Source organism: Acanthaster planci, linkage group LG11 (assembly GCF_054643075.1).
Source record: "Acanthaster planci isolate LZ-2023a linkage group LG11, COTS_SCS, whole genome shotgun sequence".
Lineage (NCBI taxonomy): Eukaryota > Metazoa > Echinodermata > Asteroidea > Valvatida > Acanthasteridae > Acanthaster > Acanthaster planci.
The window spans coordinates 9564749-9589942 of record NC_141787.1 but is presented as its reverse complement, the minus strand read 5'-3'; the positions used below and the strand labels follow the sequence as shown (position 1 = coordinate 9589942).

Sequence of the window (25194 nt, the reverse complement as noted above, 5' to 3'; positions counted from 1 at the left end):
AGAAAATCGGTCATTTAATAGCTGACAAAATATTTCTAGAGTTTTCAACCAAACATGGTGATTCATATACAGGAGGGACAGAATTAGGATGTAACAAAGATGGTGTGATGGTATGGTTGAGATTCTGAAGTCCAAGACTAATCAAAGAGTGCCTGATGAAGCACTTTAACATGCGACTTCAGGCCTAAAATCCAGGGGGGCAATATCTCAAAAATCTGCCAAATTCTCGTCAGGGCTGTAGTCAAGTGTCCATCTGGACGACTACGATCAAGACCATGTCCCTTTTAGTTCCAGCCAGCAAGCCGTTACTTTCAAGCACTCTTTTCATGTCAACATATTTGCCACTTGCTTTGGACCCAAACAACTGCGAAGAATTGTGCAAGCACACACACATGGCTGGCAAATAGCCAAGAATGTATGCACCTCAATGTCTTATTTGTGTTTTCTGAGATTATAGTTTTAAACCACTAAAAAGGCTTATATTCTAAGATTGCAGTTCTAAACCAAGCTGAGAGTAAAAAGGCCAATGGATTGACATTCATGATCATATATGAAAGGCAAAGCAAAGTGCAACTAGCTAAAGATGTCTTGTTTTGAGACTTTGTCCGAGACTGATTGCAAGAGTGAGTCCAGATAGGGTAAGTCCATTGGGAAAATTGGGAAACATTGGGAAAATTGGTCTTGAGACTGCAGGTCTCCAGGCCAGTCTCAAGTCTCATGTGTATAAATGGATTTTGTAACTTCACCGAGCATACAGTCACTCTTGCACAAATGTAAGACTCACTTTTTCTCTGCAGATAGGTATTTAACTTACCCTTTGCCAGGCAATCCATAATGAGTCCACTTGATACCTGCAGATACACCTACAATCAGAATTGGCAACCCTGCAACACGACAGAATCAATTAAAATAAATGGGTAATAGCCAGTCTTGTCAATGAAAAGGAAGAGTCGAAGGCAGAAATGCAATCCCACATCACCTTAAGACTATCACAAGACCCTACAAGATCAACACGTAACCTCCAGTCCGAATTGAAGTCACACGCTTTTCAAATGAATGGAAGCAAAACCAGTTCACAGTCACTGATAAGCATTTCAATCGTGGTTGGTCTTTGACATGTGTCAGTCTTGTACAATGATCTCGTCTACAAACTTGTCAAGGAACAGTGGAATATACATGTAAATGTTGCCTTCAGTTACAGCAACAAGGCCCATGAATAGTTCTGGGGCCTACACAGATTTGAGGATGACTATACGATACACTGCTTCTCTCTTTCCCCATCTCACGTTTTGACTTCAAGCTTGAAACGACCCTAGCTAGCTAGTTCAAAGCTTACTCCAGCTTTGTATCAACATGAAATGTCAGGCTCACATGCTATCACTAGCTGTGAAATTGGTGGTTGTAGGCATATATGCCGAGGGTGGAGCATATGGCACACAGGTGCTAAGGGCCTACGGAACAGTTTATCCTGCCCGGCACCGAAATCTCCAGATCCACGTCTACACTGATGAAAGGCTTTTGAACATTTCATTGTCCTGATATTTTCTTGGACAATTTAAGACTTTCAAGGGCACTTTTCTGGATACATGCAGTTCAAAATTTGGCAAAATTAAATGAACATTTTATGGTCTCCAACAATTGTAAATGTATGGAGGCCAATAAAGACAAGCTTGAGGTGAGAAAGAAAAATTGCTAACCCCATCCTATGGCACAGTACAGTTTGGCCATTTGTCTCTCGCTACCGTAAACTGTCACAATGAGGCGATACAGATGAACACTCTCCACCAACATCCAACAGAACACGGCCAGGTAAAGATAGTGCAGCAGCCCCGCAAATATCTTGCACGGTATCTAGGTTTACAAAGTAACCACACTCTGCATGGTGACATCTGTGAATTTCGTTTCTAGTTCAAGCTCCGTGGAAATTTTATTAATGAAACTTTTAACAATACATGTACACAATGTGTCAACTTTCCCTAAAAATGGTAATAACTTCCAGTGAATGGATCACTAAATTGGCACTTAAATTGAAATCAACACTTTTCAATGAGAAAGACTGTTTTAAGTCATGAAACAGGATAACCTCCAATCTTTGCAGTACTTCGCTAGTCCTTCATTTGCATGTATCTCCATCAGAGCATGACCGAAATTTCTTGCCACAATTACAGAGGATTTTCAGTCACATGATTTTTGATTGTCTGCATTCAACTTACACAGATGTGTAGGGAAACATGCACCTTTGAAGTCTCTCAACATTCTGGCGTACATGAAATTGCCAAGAGAAATACATAGATGTGAAAATGCACGTGACTCCACAGATGTGGTGCGTTTCCTGATGTGTCTTTGCCTGTCATGTTACGTCACATGAAAAACCTCTATACAGGCTTAGAGAATGGTGCTGAGCTACCATGGAAACTAAGGATCAAGAAGTTTTTTGCAGTAAGTTTCTCACCGTTCCTCCGGAGAAGTAAGTACTGATCATGAAGACCACCATGGCCACTAGAAGTGTTCCCATCAGATTACAGTGAATGAGAATACGCTCTGTGTCCAACGTGCTGTGTCTGTTGTGTAGAGGAAAAGGAATTGATCGACGGATAAACGAGCACTTTATTAATCCACAATTTTGAGTTGGCTGTTGTAATTCTGTCCCTTTTTGTTAATGCCAACTAGAGAGCGGCGTATCCAGCTTTTGGTGTCGGGTGGGGAGGGGGGAATTTAAAAGCAAATGCAACTTCAGACTTATTCAGCATCATGTTTGGGGAGAGAAAATATCAAAAGCCTTATTCAAAAATCCATCCTCCCCGCTGGATACACCACTGTAGTAAAACTTGTGACCTGCAGATTACATGGAAAGGCTGGAGAGTTCCCTTGGTTTGAGGACCCCAGGAGTAGAGACAGCAAATTGTGGTTATGGAAGGTTCTATTAGTATACTGCAAAATCTCCTCAGCAGGGAGGTAACATGCAGGCGCAAGGTGACTTGTATGAGCAGCATTATTTACATGAAATGTGCCCCCTTCCCCATGCGCCCCCTCCCCCATTGGTATCATCCATATTTAGAATTTAAAGTTTTCACTTAAAGATTCGGAAAAATTTCAGATGGTGATTTATTCCATCCAGCAAAAGGTTCTATGTAACAGAGGAAGTGTTGTAGCCATCTTTCGATGGAATCAACTTACTTGAAGAAAACGAAAAACGCCAAAGCTGTGAGTAGGGCCAATATGGACACAACGCAACCAACCATGGTTAGGATATCCAGTATCCTGTCAGATATACCCTGTATTCAATGAAAAAAGAGACTTAATGACCTTTACTTCATCTACCAAAGATCCAGGCCAAGAGTACATCATTGGATAAGTTTTGGGAGGGTGAGCAGAAAATTTTCACAAGAATGTTGATTTCCTGATATTTTTTTGCAATGGAGGGCACCAGGAGTGCAAATTTTCAGCCAGTATTGTAAAAAGTGCTGTGTTGACAAGGGACTGGTGACATCCGAAATCACCTCATAAAATGGCAAAGAAACAAAATTAAAGTTTATGAGTGCAGTGGTAAGAAAAATGAGGAAAGGATAGAATATGGAACAGTCAACCTTTCTACAGATCAATTTACTTAATTTTAAGAGTGTGAAATATTCCCCTGCAAATCCTAAATATGTGTTTGTCTCAACTGGATAAATCCGGAAAAAAATTCCTGCCTGAATGTCCCTACATCAACCACCATTTCAGAAATTCATTTTCCTGCCAAAAATGTGTATATACAATACATGTAATAGAAGATACAGGAGAATTTTTCCACTGTTCAGTTTTCTTAAATCTGGTCTCTTTTCTCTGATTTCCAAACAGACACAAAGTGCACCGAGTGAAGAAGCAAATTGTAAATGCTCTTTGGGATTACTCACCACTGATGCTCTGCCACTGACCTTCAAGCACAGAAAGAGAAAAACATCACAATAAACTATATTAATATGTAATAGCAGTTTACAAATACCTAATTGCAGTGTGTAATCCACTCCATCACAAGTTCATCGCATAAATTCAGAAGAGATCCAATAAACACTGTAAACCAATCATGCCTTTGGGTATACACTGTATATGTACACATGTAGCTCGCTGATGCCATATCAACACCATTGCCATAAATATCACAAAACTTAATACCCTATTAATGTTCAAATGCCTTCATGATCACAACGAGATTTCAACATTTAGCACATACTGTGAGGTACTGATCATTTCATGGAAACAGTGATGATATATCTAAGAGCAAGTTTTTGTAAAAACTTTTGTTTTGTGGACTTTTTCCACATGTGCAAATAAAGCAAAGACGTTATGGTGATTACTACCGCAAACACTGATTAGTGTAAAAAAGTAAGATGACATGACTTTGCTGGTCAACTGAGGCAGATGCAATGCTCTGGGGGAGATGATTTAAAGCCAAAGGCACATCCGCTCCACGTGAATTCCCATTTGGAATTACAAACTGTACACAACCTTTGTATAAGCCACAATTCCTTTACTTTCGGTGCTCCTTCGAAAAAAAATATGTGCACCTCAAAGCTTGGACATTTTACCCTAGTTACAAGCAGATGAAATGAGGCTGACTGTTTGCCACGCAAAACATCACAGGGCCAATCGTCTATTAAGTTTACAAGTCATTTAAACATGGAGCCCAGGCTAAACTACAGTGCAGTTTGGTACAAGCATGTACAAGTTTGCCCAATGGAGCTGTAGTCGTGGAGCTTAAGTGTTCAACTGTGTTGTTGGATAAAGGAAGGGGGTCAGGGATTTGAGTTGCTCCCTCCCCTCCAGCGCTGGTGGCTTCTCTTCTCTTTTCTAAAAAGGAACCTTTGAGTGGTTTATAATTTGTCAATTACCAAAGAGTGTGAGCAATTTAAACACTGAATAAAAGAATAGACAGTAGAAGCTATTGTTGTACACTTGCAAATGCAAAAGGTTAATATTGGGCTTTGGTGAACCATTCCCCCGAAGGTCAAGGAAAAGGCAGAGCAAAGTCTGTCTCCATTTTTAGTGTTTGAAGAAAAAAAATTGTCAGCTGGCTTGATAAACTGCGTTCATGTGCCTGCCATCTTGAATTGAAAATAATGTTAACTTTTAATTTTTGGAACCTTAGAGTAACAATAACAGCAATGACATAAAAGCCCATGACAAATTAATGCCACTTGTCCATTTTCAGTAATTTGTGACAAGTTGTCATAATGTTTTAAGCCACATTATGAAAAAATGAAGTGAGGTTTGAAATCCAACATAGTCTTGCACCATCCTATTACCAGATTGCACTGAGTATCAGAGATCCGGGGAATATGATCAAAATTGGTTTCCCTGTGAATAAGGTCTTATTACCAGCTAATAAATTTTCAGGTGAAGTTTTCAAAGTTTCAGCAGTGCATGATGGTGAGAAATGGATGCTCATTAGCAAACAAAAATGAGCACCCAGAATTTATGACAGGGGTGCCCAAAACTGAAGTGCATGAGCCAAAATATCAATGTGGCATATATTTTTAGTGAGAATTTCTATTTTAAAGTTATTGAAGTCAACTGCACACGAAGAAAGAGGCAATGAGGAATATATGTCATTTCTCCTCCCCCAGAAAAAAAATGAATGCGAGAGGGCCCTGATGAATCTTCTACAACTTACAATGGAAATATCACTTGTACATGGCACTCTGCAGTTTTAGTACCCATGAATGACTGACAAATTTCAAACGTGCAATCAATATCCATTCACAAATACCTCAGACAGTTTCCCTATTCAACAACGTACCATGTGACCCTGCATTAACATTTATTCCTAACTACCTCAGACAGCCTCCCGATTCAACAACCTGCAACTTGACTCAGTATTAACATTTGATAATGCCTGCCGAAAAGTGGCATGCCCACTGTGTAAATCATGTCCTGGCACTTGGATATGAGACAGTTTAATCAATCCCAATTGGTCCAGAGTCTGTGTGAATGCAGCTCACCCCGTACGTACCAAGTCCATTTAAGGAAATTCTTTTGGACAACTTGCACAAGGAACGTCCCATAAAATGGACAGGGATGCTCGGGAACATGAAAGTAAAATTCTGGAACAAAACTGTTGGAAATCCATCAGATACTGCCTTCTTTTGACTCTCTGACTAGAAAGGTATTTATGAATGGGAATAAATATGTGCTTGGCCAGTCTCAACCTAACGTTTAAGACCGGCTTAGGAGATTGAACGCTGACAATGCCCTCGCCTGTGACTCAGGCATTAGTTGCGTCCATTCTCTTGAGCTGGCCAAGCACATATTTATTCCTTTAATAATGTCTGCTGTGATTTGATAATGCCCGCTGCGTAAACATGTTCTAGCACCTGGATACGAAACAATTTAATCCATTCCCATTGGTCAAGAGTCGGTGTGTGCTGCAGCATGCAGAACTTCACCACACATACGCCAAGGTCACAAAAGGAGATTCTTCTTGACTACATGCACAAGAAATACAACATCAAATGGACAAGGATGATCAGGAAAATGACCTGGGAATAAAGATGTGATTGGTAGGTCTTACACTAACGTTAAAGACCATCTCAGGAGAATGAATACCCTTGCCCGTGGCTCAAGCATTAGTCCCGTCTGTTCTCCTAGGCTAGTCTGAAGCGCACACCGGCCAAGCACATATTTATTCCCTTATTTATAGCCATGGTGCTTATCGTTGCACAAAGAAATGTCAGTGCAATGTACAGTATGTGATGGACCTGAAGAAATGCCACTTGTCATAAGTATTCTGAAAGCTAAGATGGTTTAGTCATTTCCAACGTCACATGGCCGGTCTTAAACAGATGATAAAGGACATGTAACTACTGGCAGTGTGCCATGCATTTCAAGGACTACACACCACACATGCACCCATATCCATTAATTATTTCATATCTTATGTTCACGATATCTCCATATAAGCAGCATTTTTACAACTACTCATGAGAGGGGAATACCTCACCATAGCTAAAGTGATGTATGAAAGAATGACCAAAAAGTGTGAAATGAAATCATTGGAAATTAATAATTTTTCAACCTGCGTTGACTTTCAGACACAAAAGGTATTTGTGAATTGCAGTATGTGCTTGGCTGGTCTTAAACATTCACCCAAGTCTGGCTCTGGAGAATGGATGCTCTGCTAATGTCCCTTGCCTAAGGATTAGCCATTACAAGCATGCATTAATCCTGATCTGACCTTTAATCCTAATTTTGCTGCAACAGTCACAGACAGTAAGAAATTCCTGCCACTTGATTTTCCTCAGTACACAGACACATAGGGGTCACTAGCGCTGCAACAGTCACAGACAGTCAAAATTCCTGCCACTTGATTTGCCTCTGTACACAGACACATAGGGGTCACTAGTGCTGCAACAGTCACAGACTGTCAAAATTCCTGCCACTTGATTTGCCTCAGTACACAGACACATAGGGGCCACTAGTGCTGCAACAGTCACAGACAGTCTAAAATTCCTCCCACTTGAATTCCTCTGGGACTGTTCTTGGAGAGAAGGCAACACTGTGGACGTGTGCGTCTTATTACCGTACATTATGCGGACTTCTTTTGTTCGGTGGTCCACATTGGTATGCTTCTGAAGCTGCTTCCAATGATATCAACTGAGCTACTAATGTTTTGGATATGCATGTACACAAAATACATGTACTGCTGATGAACACAGCTATTAAACAGTTTTTTACAAGTTTCAATCCAGTCAGACAAAGGGCTTTCTTGCCATTATGCATGCAATAACATTTCAAACTGCTGTCACTTTGTGCAGGAGTATCCAGTCTATTGCGCATTGTAGCTGTGTCTCAGAATCAAACATACATGTAACATTTGAGAATTTGATCAATGATTTTCATTGAATTGGTGTCAAATGATTGCAAAACATTGGCAGAGCTACTCACGAAGGCTGGAGGAAACAAGAGCATTCACTGCGAGGACTTCGGAGAAAATACAACAGAGGTAAATTGCAACCCCCACACACAAGTGTGTAAACGCCATCAATCGTGGACTCCCTATTGTTCCTATTTTGTTCATACTCAAACTTTTTGGGAAGACCTTCCATATGTTTTGTACACGTTTTCTAACCGTGGACTCTTCGACAACCGTGGACCATATTGTTCCCTATTGTTATAGGTCCACGATTTAAATGTGTATACAAACTCACTTGCTCATCATTACACCTGTTCCGGAGAATAGACCCTGAATTATAGTCAGGTGCACCTGGAGTAGGACTAATAAATGAAAGTTGGTGAAGTGAAAACCTACCCCTATGGGTTTCTCATAAGGAACAATGCGCATCAAGATGGCATAGTTGGTGGTGTGGTTGCAGTGACAAGTGATGTAATCCCCGTTGGAGGCTTCCATAGATGATTGGCCATCCTCCCAGATGGTCTTGCAACCTTTGGTTGACCAGCCTCCTGCAACACGACCCCTGGAGAGTGGGAAAGAAACAAACGCAGCAAAAAACCTTCAAAATAAATTATACTGCAAAATATGTATCTTTACCAGGAAGGTTAAATGCAAAATGTTGGCATCCCAAATTAGTGGCTATAGGTCAATTTATATGAACCCGAATGTAAAGTTTGATGTCACAAGGCTTTTGTCGCAAAATTTGCTGAAGTTGCAAAAAGTTTTGCCATGTCAAAATCTATGCATGTAAATACTTGTTTACTCGTCACAAACTCCTTTGTTTTCACATGCCTTTAATCATGGAAGACAACAGGGGGAACTCCCCCCCCCACACTAAGCAAATTTTTTTCCCAAGAATTGAAAGTACCTAGACTTTACAAAAGGTACTTGCCCTTTCCTGGGGGAAACGAAAGCAAAAAAGGGAAGCCTCAATTGTTTTTTTTTGGGGGGGGGAGGGGTGTGCACCCCCTGAGCTAAGCCTTCCCCTTTTGCCGACGCTGCTGCAGCAAATAGAGTGAGTCTCAATGCTGCAGTAAAACTATGGCTGTATGCATAACTGCTTGAGAAGCTTGATGGTAGCATCTGCACTGATCTATTAGTCATGTTGAAGCTCATGTGTGCATGTTCCGTCTGGCACAAACAGTAGAGAAAGCCTTGGGTGCTTGCTATCCCCAAGTATTCTAAAAACTTGCCGTTTTATGTGACACATCATTTACACAGATTAGACCTCGTAAACCAAGCATGAAATAGTTTTATTTCTATAGCCAGTCTTGGAAATGGCCTCAGGACACTAAAAACATTGCACTTTTGATTCCATACCAAAATAAATCCAGGAAATAGCTTAGCCAGTGTTGTGGTCGAAACCATTCACAAGACCAGTCACAAGTAACAGGGTGAATAATGACAAAGGAATGCTGTTGTTGCAGGTCATTTGAATAACTTGTGGCTTAAATTCAGACTGGCGGTCTTGTGTTGGTCTTGTGCTGGTCTTGTGTGGTCTTGTGCTGGTCTTGTGCTGGTCTTGTGTGGTCTTGTGAAGGTTTCAAGTGGTCTCGACAACAACACTGAGCTTAGACCACACATCCACTGCAGCTAATTCACATTTCTACAAAGTGCATATCAATAAAATGCAGGCGTGATACTTACCTCAAGTAAGAATCCCAAAAAGCACAGACAGGGATCCTTGGATGTGTAGAATTACTCGCCTAAGAGAAGAAAAACCGAAGAGGTGTATCAAAATCATGTTAGTGGTGAGCCTGCCGTAACAGCATTAGATGATTTCAGGATTTTCTTAAGTCAATTTTATTCTGTCAAGGAATCACAATTCCAATCTAAATTCTCTCCCATTTTCACCAACAAAAAATGTAGCGTCATGCACATTGATTCATCACTCACTAGAATTCCTCAAGACAATCAATTTATGCAGATCGCTAGTGATTGATTCAAAGTTTCAAGAATCACTTTTAGGTGCTTTCTGAAATCCAATCTCTGGGGAACAAAATCAATCAATACAGGGAACAGAATCCTCAAAAAACACAGTAAAATCACACATTTCAATCCTGAGGGTGAAACTGAATTTGTATCAATTATGGTTTAGAATCACCTGATATACACACAAACTTAAGCTAAAATAATCGCAGGATCATCTCAAGGGGCTGCTTATTGTCAAGCAGATACGGAAGCCTTGACTGTGCATAACTTAAGACGAGTCAAAAGGGAACTGCACGCTTCTGTCTACCAGTGCTAGAGTGTTGCAGTTGAATTGTCACAAAGTCGCTTCACAAGTTTTTACACAAGTCCAACCATACATGTAACTTACATAGTGAATAAAAAGATAAATGCACGCTTTTGTCAGAGTTAATTTTGAATAGCTTCCGACTTGGCTCAAGATCGGATGAGTTTTTTGTGGACTTTTCGAGATTTATCTTCAGACTCTGGTAGTCTCTATCGATGCACTGCCAAATGAGGGTCCAATTCAGAATGCAGACTTTATTGAGAACCTTCTGCAACTCTGGGATTCTTGTCTGAATGCTCTTGACACCCACTTGAATATTGCTGAGCCTTCTCCTGAAGGTTGTCGGCACAGATATCTGCCCATCGGGGCCAAAGACCGTGGCAGTTATGACATCAGCCACAATAAATTTGTCTGCTCCTTTCTGATTGTAGTTAATGAGACCTGTGAGATTGGTGTAGGCTGCTCCAAGCACTGAGATCCTTTCAGTACCTGGTTGGAAATAATACATACACAATCAACGTTTGTGGGCACAATGGGGAGAATAATTTCATGAGGTACATGTATGAGGTGGAATAAGTGTTGTTTTTTTCCATGAGGTGAAGCTAGGTGAAAAAAAGTATTCTGTCCATCACTAACTGAAGTTTTTCCACTGCATATAAAACATGGAAGAATTTAAAACATTCTTCTTTATACAATGCCTGGATAAATCCTCGTCATTGACTGGTGACTTAAATACTCGACACGTTAGCCTCTCAGTCCACTATTACATTGCGACAAGATATTTTCAATGCAGTGGCACACCAATTAATGCTTCAGCAAACTTTCCTATAAGTCCTGGAAATATCCAGTAAATTTGACTGACTATTTGAATTGTGTTTTTGTATTTAGCAGTGTCGGCATCATATGAATTCAGACATTTCTTCATCTCAGAAATAGGAAACAGTGCTTCCCATTTACCATTAGCTGTTGCCAGTTTGCGAGATGAGCTGCAATACAATGTAATTAATCAGGCAGCCATCACTGCATGCATTCATCATTTGACAAAAGGATCTCCTGCATGGGGCTAATGTACTGTTGTGGGGGTGCATTGGGATGAACAACTCATGTCATGTGATCAAACATTGCACCAATCAGACGATGGGGATTTATTCAGGTGTCATGTAAAAGCGAATATGGAATACTGAGCACAAAATACTTCTGGCTGCTCCAAGCCTGAACAAGAGACGTTGTCATTTCACATAGCAATAACAGTCCTCCATCTGGTGGGACTCACTGCATGACGCATGACATGGAATTGACAAAGAGAAATAATTGATGAACTTTGACTGGACTTTTGACACAAATACATTCATATTGCAGCAAGACCCTACTGAAGCTAGTAAAACTGTTGCAAGAGATTGGCTAATTGTGATGTAGAATGTATGGAGTACTGTGCATGCTCCCTAAAGCAATATTGTTTGTTTGTTGCTGCTCACCCTTAAATCCCAAGTTGGCAAGGTCCATTCCTTGGATGCTTATCATGTCCTCCTCAGTGTGGAACGGCTGGTAAGTCCAATTATTCAAGATGAAGGTACCAAGTGAGTTGGATTCCAGAGAACAGCCTGAAGTCAAAGAAGAAATGTGAAAGTAATTGGCATCAGGCTGCTATCTGTGTCCACATTTGAGTGATTTAAACATTCATCGTTGTGGAATTGCCAACGATGATGTGAAACCTTAGGTGAAAAAAAAACAGTCAAATGGCAAACTTTGGTTGATTTTCTCAACTGGTTCACACCAGAGGGCATGCAAATGTAATCAGATTTTGTAATAGTTTTAAGGAAAGCATATTAATGGCAAGTGCATCACATCGGCAGTTGACAGAATAAACCAACAAATTATCCATCAATGTTGAACAAATGCGAGCACACACACATCCTTGGGTGGGACGATGTGATATACTTTAACCTTTATCGTGGCAAATACTATTCTGAAAGGTTGTTTTTGCTTCATAAGAAAAAGAAAAATTCAGGTTACCATTGTGTTGACAATGGACAGTGTATGGTTGAAAAAGGGTTCCTATTTATTTAAAAATAATCTTTAAAAACCTTTATCTGCTAAAAAAATGTAACTGCTTCTGGATCTCTTCTCTACAGGTTTCTTCAGGCTTACGCGCGCTACAAGTACAGTGCCCATTTTTAAGGAATCTTTAGTGTCATTATCAGAAATAATTAGTGTGGTATTGTGTGATGTGAAAGTACATACCACAGAGCAAGTATAGACTCACCTGACAAATTCCTAAAATTGCTATGTGGCTAACGGAGATGGTGATTTGGTATTGGTTCGTTATAGTTGCATGGTTTTGATAGTGTGTGCATATGAGGGTGTGTCCAATTATTAAATGTAGTTGAAGTTCTTGCACAGCCATCTTGCATTTGTTTGGTTCTTTTGGTTGCTATCACATTCTTCTACGTTACAACAATTAGTGATCATAATCCACGGAACAAAAGAGGGTGTGTTTTTTGGTACCCACCACACAGGCGCGCATTTATAATAGAAATCAATGGTGCATTTGATGCGGAGCACGCTGAGTACGTGTAACGAATTTAATCCTTAACGTGTGGTCTCTGCATACATGCGGAACGCATGCAAGAACCCACTTGGAAAACTTACTACCATCCGTCTATCTTTTGCCGCTTGGGGTTGCACTTCAACTCGGGGTGGATAATAATTTCAAAAGTGGATCTGTTGACTTGTGACTCATTTTGTAAGGTTGAGCGACACATCTAGGCATTAAGTACCAGTGGTAAAAAATCCACCACATTCTCAGACAGCTTGAGACATGATAAGACAAAACTCACTGACTACTGGTGAGTGTGCCTGGATTCGTTTCCCCAGGGTGAGGCGAGGTCCCAGAGCTTGAGCTATGTCATCCAGTCTGTCCATCAGGCTCAGTGGTCCATTATTGCTCAGCTGCAATTAATTCCGAGAGAGAATCTGCTCCAGGCTCACCAATTCTTTTGTGGCAATGTTCAACTCACAGCAAAGACGAGACTTGCAAGTTCTGCCTGATGCATGATGAACCAGCCATTCCCGTTTCACTGGAGTACAGCACTGACTAAACTAAGGGCTGCATTTTGGCAGTCCAATAATTATTTCAGTGGTTGATTACAGGCTTGTATTTGATAATTTCTATTGAGCAGAACTCTGTTACACCAAGTAAAGCAATATTACTTTCTCATCCCAGCCCTCACCCTAGGTTGCAGCTGCCCGGATTTTTTCCCTTCGAAAATCCAAAAATTGTGCACTAGAAAGACTGAGTGACATGTGTCCTCGATACATTTGAAACAAATAGCAGTATCAACAAAATGGTAAAATGGAGAAGATGGTGTGAACCTCTGAAAAATGAACCATCCACCATCTTGGGAAGTCAGCCATTTTGGAAAGTTGGCCATCTTGAAAAGAGGGGGCCTCCTCCCTTCCCTTCCAAAAAAGCCCAGATGAGAAAATATTGTTTTAGCTTTACTTGGCCTTGTTGATTTTCTGTGTTAAAATGGGTCCTGAATGTGACAACATGTAAAACTGGTTGTCACAGAGCAAATTGAAACTTGTTTTATCTCTTACTCTAACAGCACAAACACGTTCCCAATAATTTCCCACTTAAACTAGCAAGCATTATTCAATATTTGTGTCATTCCATGGGCAGAAAGCCTTTACTTATTCATTGGCTGATACGAGTGGCTATGACATTCAAGATCAAAAGGTTACAAAAGTTTTTCCCACCTCTTTCACATCGTTCCAACTTGCATTACCATTCCAAAGCAGTAGCTCTGTAGCAATGTCTACTGCCACCTGCAAACCAAAAGCTTGTTTAAATCAACCACCAACAAGATCAGAGTCTTTAACGAAGATGAAATAAGAAATATTCTCACAGTCGGAGGTTGTTCCATTTATTGCACTCTCGTCTGGGCAAAGGGGCATGCCTTCACTTTGTACAGGGATTTGTGTGTTTTCCTCATTTTTGGCTGCATTATGATAAAAAATAACTGAAGACACTTCCGTACAGCAAGGGGATTATTCATAGCACATGAACAATGAAATTTCAGTCACATTTGATGTAAAGGTTAAGATTTCAGTCAATAATTCAGATTTTCCTCACAGACCGCAAAACTATTTTTCCCCTTTAAGTTTTGAGTGTGAAGTATGGAATAGCCACCAATTGACGAATCAGAGAGAAATATCAAGACTCAGTGATGTCATCCCGGCCGCAAAAATTATCTGCAGAATTTTCTTAACCTGCCTGCAGAAGCATAAAAAAGAAATCTGGAAGCAGGGAGTTAATGGAACACACCACTGCTTACCTGTAAGGTATCATCACCATGCTTGTCCAGGTCCTTGACTAGTCCTTCCAAACAACAAAACTGTTCTGTCATTTCCTCTAAGGATGTGCGAACGCCGTCAGAGATGCTCAGGGAACCCGGGTTTGCCGTACTGGTGTACATATTGTGCTCTTCCAAGAACAGGTGGCAAACAAGATCGTCACAAACACTCCGTTGAACCTGCTGGATGCATTTGCCACTCACCTGAGGGCAAAGCAATGTACAGTCAACACAGGAGTGCAATACAATACATGTACCGGTACATAGGATCCTGAATGTCAGGGAAGGGGCACTTTAGAAACCACATTTTATAAGGGGCTATGTGTACTGGCAGTTCCACAGGGCAGCGGCAGCGGAACAATTTTCAAAGTGTGGGGGGGCCAGTTGTTAGACCATCAGGCATCAGCCATTAATAGGCAGTAGGCCGTGCAAAAAGTGGGGGGGGGACCATGCCCCCCAGTTGAAAAAGTTGGGGGGGCTGCTGTCCCCCTGGCACCCCCCCCCCTTCCACTGCCAGTGCCCCAGGGAGGGGAGTAGAGAAATTGGGCTAAAGTCTCACCCCAAAGGGGCCAATTTTTTTGTTTTTCTTAGAACATAGTGAGAAAAGGGCAATTTCAGAAAGGGGGAAGCCATCGAACCCCTCTCCCACAATGTCCCCTCTCCTTTCACTAGTGCATAGAGGACAGTCTCATCGGTGTGTGCAGAATGTGTCCATACATGTATATAAGCACAAGTGCACTGTTGGGTGGGGGTGTGAGTGTGGAAGCCTCATTTGAAATAAAAATGAAAATCGTACTATATACCTCACTCGAAACAGTTGGAACTTGGAGCAGTTTGAGATTGAACTTTGCCCAGCACACGTCAAGGGTATTGGGGCTAGCCATGATGCGCAACACGTCAAAATCTGCCAGATTACCCAAAATCCGACCATGCGCGAATACAAACTTTTCAAGGCCATTGACTTGAAACTGTGGAAAATGACAACAAAACAGTCACCTCACGTGGTTTCAGTGATGTTACAAAAAGCAACAAGACAAGTCCGCACATAAATATGATATCAGTCAAACTATGGTTATAAATATATTCTGACACATTAACTTGCCCATGGAACACAGAGAAATTTGTTTTTTAGTCTCATTAACAACCTTTTTATGTGATTCAGGTAATACGGAGCTCTGGAAGTGCCATCCGACTCGTTCAGATACCGAGATTTTCTTATTAAGTCGACTTATAAAGTGTATTTAGTCCATTTAACGAGATAAATGATGAGATAAACAACGGACAGAGCACACTGTCTGAAACGTTGAGCCTCTCCGGTTCTTATCAGAACCACACAGACTCAAAAAAGAGATATTGCATGGTGTTTACCGCAAGCTTTCCATCTTAGGAGATAAATGATGTATTCAAGTCAACTTCCTAATTATAGTAAGTCGACTTGGGAGATATTTCATGACATCAAGTCTACTTTCGGAATTCCCTATGTCGACTTGGCAAGATTATTTATGCAGTTAACTCTGCTTCTAAATTTCACTGTGTGGACTTGGCGATATAAATTATGATGCACGTTGACTTCATAATTCTAGTAAGTCAACTTGGCGAGATAATCCATGTCATCAAGTGTACAACATGTAGGCTTGCCGTGAACTGACTACTCACAAGTGAACGTGACCTGCAGCACATTTTCTCGCCAAGTCGACTTACTTGAATTAGGAAGTCGACTCGATAACATAAATTATCTCACCATGTCGATATAGGGAGCTCTGGAAGTAGGCTTGATGTCATAAAATATCTCGCGATGTCGACTTACTATACTTAGAAAGTCAACTTAACTACATCATTTATCTCGTTAAATCAACTAAATACGCTTTATAAGTCGACTTACGAAGATAAATTATCTCAGTATCTGAACAAGTCGGATGGCACTCACAGAGCGCCGTAAGAATGTGCAACCAATTAAATTTTCATGTTCCACATCATGCGAATAAAAAGTTTAATTGAATCTATCACATATCAACTCACAAGTAAGTTCACAGAAACTTACGAAACAGCTAACAACAAGTGAACCATGAACATGGCATGCTTTTGCTACATGTACGTACTGCGTGAATAGTTTGTGAGATGATTTAAGGCACGGATGAACGAGTGAGTTATTGTTGTTGGTTTTGTGGTCTTTTTTTTTTTTGGAAGTGTTGCATGGTGAAGTGCAGCATGTAGCAAACAGTTTTCACAGAGTAAGGGCAAGTAGTGAGACCATCAGATATCAGCTTTTAACAGACCGATTCATTAAACCAAAAAGTCCCCCGTCCCCCTTCCATTGCTGGTGGTGTGGCGGTCAACAAGGGAGTCGGTCTGTGACTGCACCATGGAATATTTTCCGTGGGAGGAAATGTTGGCTATGAAAAGAGGGGGCAGGGTGAGAAGGGTTTGAAACATTTCCTAGATGAACCTCTGAAGAAAAACAGGGCATACTTTTTGAAAAGTCAAGATAACACGTCGAGAACCACGAGCTCATTTCACAGCCACCACCCCTTCCCGAATAAGGGTTGTACCACGGTGTGACCACACGTAAACCTATCCCTTGTCAACTGCATGACTTGTGGTTGCTGTATTTGAAATGGCTACCTCAAGGAGACTCGCAGCCTAAATTGACTCGATATCCCTCTGTTTCGGGGTCTTGTTCCATTGTTCTGTTTTTGACTGTTTATTGCTCACCTCAAAATCCTGCAGCCCGCTGTACAGCACGACTTCAAACACGTAGTCAAGGTAGAAAGGGAATTCCCCAATGATGGATCTCTCGGACGGATTCAACTGGCTGGCCCCCGTTGCATCAAGCCAGTTGCGCTCAATGTGGCCCTTGAAGCCAGCCGACACGTCAATATCCACCCGTATGGATAAAGCCACTACACTGGCATTTATAAGGGGGTTGCCTGGCTTATTTTGTAAAGTGATGCGAAACCTACAGAGATAGAGATGACAGTCAAAATATTACAGTCTTTATATGGCGCACAGTTTCTGACAGTATGACGCCATTCAAAAGCACCAATGAATCACTATCCCTCCTCATCCAGCTCTCAACATCTGAACATTCCTGAAACCGTCTCAACTCCCTGGAAAGTAAAAAGCTCATAAGATCAATGCTGCCATTTCGGGCACAAATGATGCAACCCAATAACCACCTCCACCATACCATCACAGGTACATGTACATGTGCACATTTATTATGGGTGGAAAGAGGCACCCAGGCGAATGAGGGACTTGCCCAAGGTAAACACCAATTGTCATCCCTTATCAGGATTCGAACCCTCAAATGACTGTATATGATTGGTAGCTACAAGCAGTGGCATGGCTAAGGGGAGAGGACGGGGGATCACCCCCACCCAAACCCTCCACCCCGAGGTCTGCTTCAGTGACTCAGTGACAGTAACACTCAAACACAGTGGTTGGCATAGATTTCAGCCGGGCATGCATGTGACTCACCAGGTGATGCCCGGGTGCAGATACAACTTGGTGCGGAACTCATTTCCAGGGTACAATCCACTTTCTAGAGTCTCCTCATAGATCTCTTGGCCCATTTCCTCCACATCTGAGGAAGTATATTATAAGACAGCGGGTCCAAATCACAGGACATTGACTAATTTTCTTTGTTAATTGGAGTAGTTGAGGCATTTATGTCAACATGTGAAGACCGAAGGAGAAGCTTGAGCAAGGAAATAAGATTTGCTATAAGCATGCCGACATTACTTTGTGAGGAGTAGACTGTATACCAGTGCAATGATAATTATTAAAATTGGCAACGACCAGCACTCTTGAAACTTGCACAAATTTACTGTCCACCTCCCTGGGTTAATTTGGCTATGAATAAAATCCATCATTCCTAGGATAATCAACTTGGGAGGGAGTGCAATAAATTTGTGCCAGAGTCAAGAACACTGAACACCCATTAGATCATGACAGAAAAAAGGACAGGTGGGTTTACACCCTCGGCAGTACTCCTATACACAGGGGGTTAATACAGGGCCTGTTCATTTCATACGGATCCATCCATTAGACTGGTTTGGTGTCAATGAACCAATAATGGTTCACTGATCGCCATTGGGATTCACATGAAACAGACTGGCCCCCATGAATGTGCAGAAATCTGAACATGGATTTCAACTTCCTCTTTCAATTGTGGATGTTTTGGGCATAAATGTTTTTATGAATAACACAGACAACACTGGTAGATTCAGGATTTTTCTTTTCTCGTTTATGGCTTACATGCGAAGTCAACACGTACATAAGCTATACAGCTCAGGAAATGAGGTGAGATAGCACGACATTCTTTCAGTTAGAATGTCAACATTTTTCCAGAAAAATATTTCTTTTCCAAAATGTACACCTCATTATCATTGGTCTTTTTTTCACTGGTAACCTTTCCCTTCATGACCCTGTATTTGTTTAAAAAGTCAGCGTTGCCTGAGAGCTTGTGACAATTTTGCAAGCTTAATGCAGCAAAAAAAAAGCCACAACCTCCTACTTGCTAGTGTGTCAGGAACCAGCCGTGTATCCAGCTTTTGGTATGGGGGGGGGCAGGCAAATCCAAAAGTAAATGCGTCTTCTCACTCATTCAACATGATGTTGTGGAGAAAAAAACAAAAGCCTTCTGGTATTGACATCCTTGCTTTTATTTGCTGATATTGTCTTAGGGATTTGGTGCCAGGATTACCGATTAATTTCTTTACTACCCACCCATTCTTTGTAAAAAAAAATCCAAACAAATTTCCGTCAGTGGGACAATGCCCAAAACATTCATCATAATTCATTTAAGCCTCCTGAGACGGCAGAGCACTGAATATTCATGTTTCCATGGGGCGAATGCTATTATTAATTCATATCCATCGCTCTATTGCCGTTTTCGGAGTACATGTGTCATTAGCTGCTATTCAAGGCTGATAATACCCGAATTCGGTTTACAATAAAAGACAAAGAAGCCATGCCAAAGTACCGGTTACCTTGATCCAAAATACAGTGGAGTGAAACATCCATTAAAAAGACAAAAGAAAGATATGTTCTTGGTTTTTACCTGTCATGGAAATAAACTAGTCCAAAAATGACAGATTCTCAGAATGGCACATGATGAAAGCTCAATTCCCCACTTCTTCAGTCGTGCATGAATAAAGTGTGGATATAGAACACATCCTGTGCCTCGCTAGTTCACTGAAATCTTTGTTTTCTTCAAGTTACAAAGGACTATATTCAACTACATTTATGAGTGACTTATTCAGAAAGTGTTTTATGCGTATGCCTCTGACTGAAACCACCCATGCATGGGTGGATCCAGGATTTCTATGTACCGTGGCATTTCTGAGGGTCGAGGCAAAACTTGGGGACTTTTTACATGTTTCATGGATTAAGGAGAATGAAAAAGTCTCACGTTATTTTCTCATCGTATCAAAATATAGGGCTGAGTCAATTTGAATAATTCACTTTCGAATATTTGACCTTCAATTCAATCGAATATCAAAATATTTAATCATACCGACCAGCAGATTGTTCATGAACAAACCATTTACAAAACATTTGCAGTAATGCAATCCAAAAGAAAATTCTCCCTTCCCTTTCATGAATTTTGCATTCAAATATTCAAATTTGGAACAGAATATTCAAACATCCGATAATCAATCAAATATCTGGATATATAGATATTTGGCACAGTCCTATCAAAATAATTGCCATTTGGGGGATGAAATGGTTCTGCTGTTCTCTCCCTCCCCCTTAATTCGACAAAACATCACATTGTCTGAAATATTGGTTGCAGAAAGCAGCTTTTAAAAAGAACTCTCGTCACACTGTGATACACTCATAGCACTGACCTCACGTCATGACCTGACCATCCCCTGCACAAGATCTCATGAGAACGACTCAACAGCTTAAATAAAACGATACAAAGAAAGACTTACCATTTGCAGACACAGAAAGCATGCCCCCAAATACCTGGTAAAAGATTGAACATTCAGTGTCAAAATAAACCGAAGAAAAAAAAATGATGGTTAGATTAGTCTACTTCTTGGAGCCAGACTTAGGGGTATGGTATACACTGCTGAATATCATTACTTGCTTTTTGGAAGGAGATAACCTACAGAAGGAGCTATGCAAATTATAACAGTTGTGTGAGATTGTAAACACCACAAACAAAACAAGAGATACAGCCAATGGAAGAGATTTTAGAGGTTCAACACGACCAATGACATACTAGGAGTTTGAATGTGACCCACTGGGAAAGCAAAAGAAAAAAGCTAAGACTCAGGCAAAATGAAGGAGTCTGATTTCACTTAACTCTGAGAAAAATAATCAATATTGGATTAATAGAACTTACTCGTTCTTGGATCAGTGATCTAGGGTCTAAGTCAGTAAAGTGGGAAAACAGGAAAAGTTTCAAAAACATGACCATCTAAATGCTTCATCTGTAAAATATTTCTCATTACAACCCTACCCAACAAAAAGAATGGTGCTGGTACCAGTGACTCAGGTTAGTGTAGTTGTTCTTCCCTTGCCTTCTACCTCTGCAGTCTAGGCTCAAATCCTGGCTCGGTTCACATGTGGATTGGGTTTTCAGTCTCTACCTGATTCCGTGGGTTTTACCCAGAATATACCTCTGGGGTTTTCCTCCCACCTCTAAAACTGTAACTGCTTCTCATTGTCTCCTCTCTACAGGTTTCTTCGGGCTTGTGAGCTACAGTGCCCCACTTTTGAGGAATCCTCGGTGTCATTAATTAGAAATGAATAATAACAATAAAAATTATTAAAATGCTGTTGACATCATGTCTCCATGTACCCCACCCCCTTGCTGGATGCACCCATGGACATCACATAAAAATAATCTGGACTTGCAATGCCTTGATCAGCCCGCACAGATCGTTGAAGCCATCGGCAAAGGTAACACAAAGGCTTGTCTGCCACTGTTAACCAAATCCCTCATGACACAAATATTTACGATGGCATAGAAGCCAACAATATGAACACACTTCCATTTCAAACTGATTTTTTATAAGATAAAAAATAACCATTTAGTAGCAGAAGAAAACAAAGTGAAAAGTGAAAAGGTATCTCTCTCCTACTGTAGATGGCGTCTCTGGGAAATAATTGGTGGGTAAACACTAAATGATTTCGGCAGAATATTTTGATCATCTTCAAACTCAAACACACTCACACAGACCCAAACTCTGATCATCTCCAATTTTCTTTCCAACTACAAACCTTTTCAGCATACTCTGATGCAATCTGAGAAAAAAAATCATTATGGAAATCCTCATATTGAATAATTCAAGTTGTATTTTCAAACGCCCCCCCAAACGGAAATTAACAGATTTAAAGACCTGTTTTGTAAATTGTGACGTATTCAACGTTGAAAAATTTGACTGAAAACAGTAGGTTCACTCACCAGCACAAGGCCCACAAGTTTTCCCCACAATGCCATTGTGCTGGGCTTAGCTGCCACCTCCACAACTGAAGATCCCACTTTAAATTCGTTGCATCCAGCAAACAAGCGAGCTGTTGCAGAACCGAATGTCGCCAGAGTTTTTACTCCCCACATCACGGCTGCTGATAAAAGCAATGAAACCATTGCGGTATCACGTGATCAAAAATAAACCACTCCCATTGGCTGCTTATAACAAATGCAGCAATCACTCCTTTGCACAAATCGCCACCAAGGTTTATACTTCGACAGAATCTCGCGGCAACATGGTACACATGATCTAAATTATTATTTTGTTCGTTTCAACCCATGGCAACTGTTGCCATGGTAAACACAATGGAAGGTCTAACTGCTCAATTGAGCAAATGGGAAGACCTTTTGGAAGGCCAAGCTACAATATCAAAGCCCACCTGGAGATTGATTGACAGCAAAATCAATACCACCACTGATTATCTTCATGGAATAGCGTGCATTACTGTGCCCGAAATAGTACATTCAACATGGGACCAATGCAAAGTACATGTCAAAGATGGGGCAAAAAAGAGGAATTTGAGAGAAACACGGTCCTCATTCAGCCATTTAACTACAGCTTTTTAAACTTTCTCTTCCTTGATGCGGATGATGAGGCTTTCACTGGCAACTTGCATCATTTATGAAAGCACCGAGTTGCTCCGAATACTCAGTTGAAATTTTCCTCAAAGGTGAAGGCTCTGATTGACTCCACAGCCTCCAGTGCCGAACATTTCTCAATGTGTCCATAGTGCTCCCTGTTTCATGCAGTGTCTGTGCTCCTATGATGATGAAGATCTGAACGGGGGCAGACGGTAATTGTCAGGAAGTGGGACAGTACATGTGCACTGGGGCAGATCCAGGAATTGGGGGGGGGTGTTCAGTTCGGACATGTTTTTATGTCACAGTTTTGGGAACAAGGAGAAACGATAAAACATTACATGCCATACATTATGTGCAATGGAATCGTTGCACTTAGTTTAGTTACTTTTCATTGCTTTCCCCATTTATAACCCATTTTCTCTCTCAGAGTGGGGGGGGGGATTTCGACCCCCGATTCCCCCCAATCCATGCCTGGTACATTTCATTTCTTTTAAAAGGCAAGGTGATAAACACACAAAACCTGATCCTACAATTCTTCATATCAATGGATAGCACGTGGTACGTACATGTGTGTACATGTCCATACATGTCCAAAGAGCACCTTGTATAGTGATGTTGCAACAGGTTTTCTAAAGAGCACCTCTAAGGAAAACATGTTTTCTCTGTTCAAATCAATTTTGAAGCATCCAAATCGAACACAGTGCAGGCCAAATAAATACACTGTAAGGCATGCACAAGGGTTTATCCACTACGAACACAGGGCGAGGGTGATTCCCTCGTTTTCTCTGTTTTTCTCCAAAAGATGCAATCTACATTCAGAACTAGCATCTTGACGTGAACAAAAAAAAAGTCCTTTTTAGCTTGTTATAGTTTAGCTCTGCAGACAAATGACACCGCATTCGATTTAGATGCTTACATATTCATTTGAACAGATGAAATCAGAGAAAACATGCTTTCTTTTGAAGTGCTCTTTAATGCCAGGCAAGTGTGACAGGTCATAATCTTAACAACTGACATCTCTGTGAAAAAATTGTGCCCTCATTTGGCAAGAAAACTTAAATAAATATAATCAAAATATTCTTACAGCTTATGGCAGCATTGTCTCCAACTCTGGCAGAACAGACGAACACAAATACCTGTGTAGGCAAGCACCACTAGTCTTGCTCATGATTTTACAACCAAACATTTGTTGGGTGTGACAGAAACACACAAACATGTAATAAGCCTTTTGAGTGTTAAATTTGAACAAAATCTAGTTCTTTAAATTCACACGAACAGAACAATCAACAGAACAAGTTCCTGCTTAGTTTCACGTAAGAGATGTCTTGCACCAGTACACTATTTTTAATGGATAAGAAGGGCACAGAGGAACCAGTCCATTCCAGAGATGGTGGTCACTATGCAAAAGCTTGCCCCAAATCATGAGGTATAGCAACAGTGTCTTTAGCACAACTCAGTGTTCCAGACTTTAACTCCCAAAAGGCTCAGTGAACCCTTATTTGCAAAACCTAATACACAATGAAGTGATGTCATGCCTTAGTTTCACTATGCATAATCAACTCTTCCTGACTTTTGCTATTCAGTTTACATACATTTGAAGCATCTTCACACCTAAGGCAGTTATATCTTTCTACAAAGTTTTTATATTTAAGTATTTGAATATTGTTTTCAATTGGATTTAATATTTGGTTGAAGGAAAACCAATACCCAAATTCGCTGATGAGATAAGCAAAATAGCAAAATAAGTCCTGCAAATAGTGACTGTAGATAGGGAACCATATATAAACAGAAGTTGATGTTAAATGTTGGGTAATGAAGTATTTTGTGGAGACAACTTCTAATATTTCTTCAAGCTGTCATTAGGTCATAAAAATAAAGTCAATCGGTAAATGAGAGCAAAACTGATTTGTTGGTCTTATTAATGGGCCTGTCAATCAGCCGCCTGACGTTTCTTGTAGCACCTTTAAAAGAACTCTTTCGAAAATTAATGACACACACTTAGCAAAAATACCACTCAAGTGACTCCAGGGAATCTGCATTGCAGTATTTGCCTGTACGTCAAAAGTTGGCTACTCCAAACACGTGTACAACAAGGTATATAGCGAAAATTCAAATGTTCATCCAAAAATAAAGCCGTCTACAAGTAGTTAGCTGTGTATGTAAGGTTTCTTCATTAAAGGTTTCGTTTTTGATTGCCACTGTCATTGGTAACAGAGTCAAATTGCTAAGCATACATGTTCACGTCAACAACATGAAACCATAGCACAATGAAAAAACAAGTACTTACTTAGCACTTTTTAACAGGCTCTACAGGGAGTGCTTTCATAAAGACAACAAAATTAAACAAGACATCAATAAACACCCGAGACAAGTTCCTGGTTACCTTGGGTACTGACAAAAGAAGTGGCTTGTGGGGGATTTCAGTTAAGTCTGAACTGATATTGAGTCTCAGATGTGACGTGAATTCTCTACCATTCTTTTGAACCTGCAATGGAGAAATGCCTTGTTACCAGAAACCATTACACTGACCGTCACCTGTAAAAGGGTACCTCAGATGAAGAACCAAGCCCCTCTTAACCTGACTGAAGGGGAAACAAAATTGTAG

The 25194-nt window shown here is 40.7% G+C and overlaps 1 protein-coding gene across 1 annotated transcript in view; it reads right to left on the bottom strand.

Moving 5' to 3' along the window:
* The window catches only part of LOC110983860 (adhesion G protein-coupled receptor L4-like), a 31834-nt gene extending 9702 nt beyond the window's left edge, over positions 1-22132 (bottom strand). Inside the window, exons 1-17 of the mRNA XM_087143031.1 lie at positions 21942-22132; positions 20461-20494; positions 17999-18104; positions 17234-17477; positions 15325-15489; positions 14504-14725; positions 13926-13994; positions 13004-13115; positions 11642-11767; positions 10477-10655; positions 9578-9636; positions 8288-8453; positions 3897-3917; positions 3178-3275; positions 2453-2561; positions 1698-1851; positions 815-884 (exon numbers count right to left, since the gene is read on the bottom strand). Of these exons, the coding sequence (XP_086999157.1) occupies positions 815-884; positions 1698-1851; positions 2453-2561; positions 3178-3275; positions 3897-3917; positions 8288-8453; positions 9578-9636; positions 10477-10655; positions 11642-11767; positions 13004-13115; positions 13926-13994; positions 14504-14725; positions 15325-15489; positions 17234-17477; positions 17999-18104; positions 20461-20494; positions 21942-22124 (2117 nt within the window). The 5' untranslated portion in view covers positions 22125-22132. The remainder of the gene's footprint in view (positions 1-814; positions 885-1697; positions 1852-2452; positions 2562-3177; positions 3276-3896; positions 3918-8287; positions 8454-9577; positions 9637-10476; positions 10656-11641; positions 11768-13003; positions 13116-13925; positions 13995-14503; positions 14726-15324; positions 15490-17233; positions 17478-17998; positions 18105-20460; positions 20495-21941) is intronic.
* Between the last annotated feature and the right edge of the window lie 3062 nt (positions 22133-25194).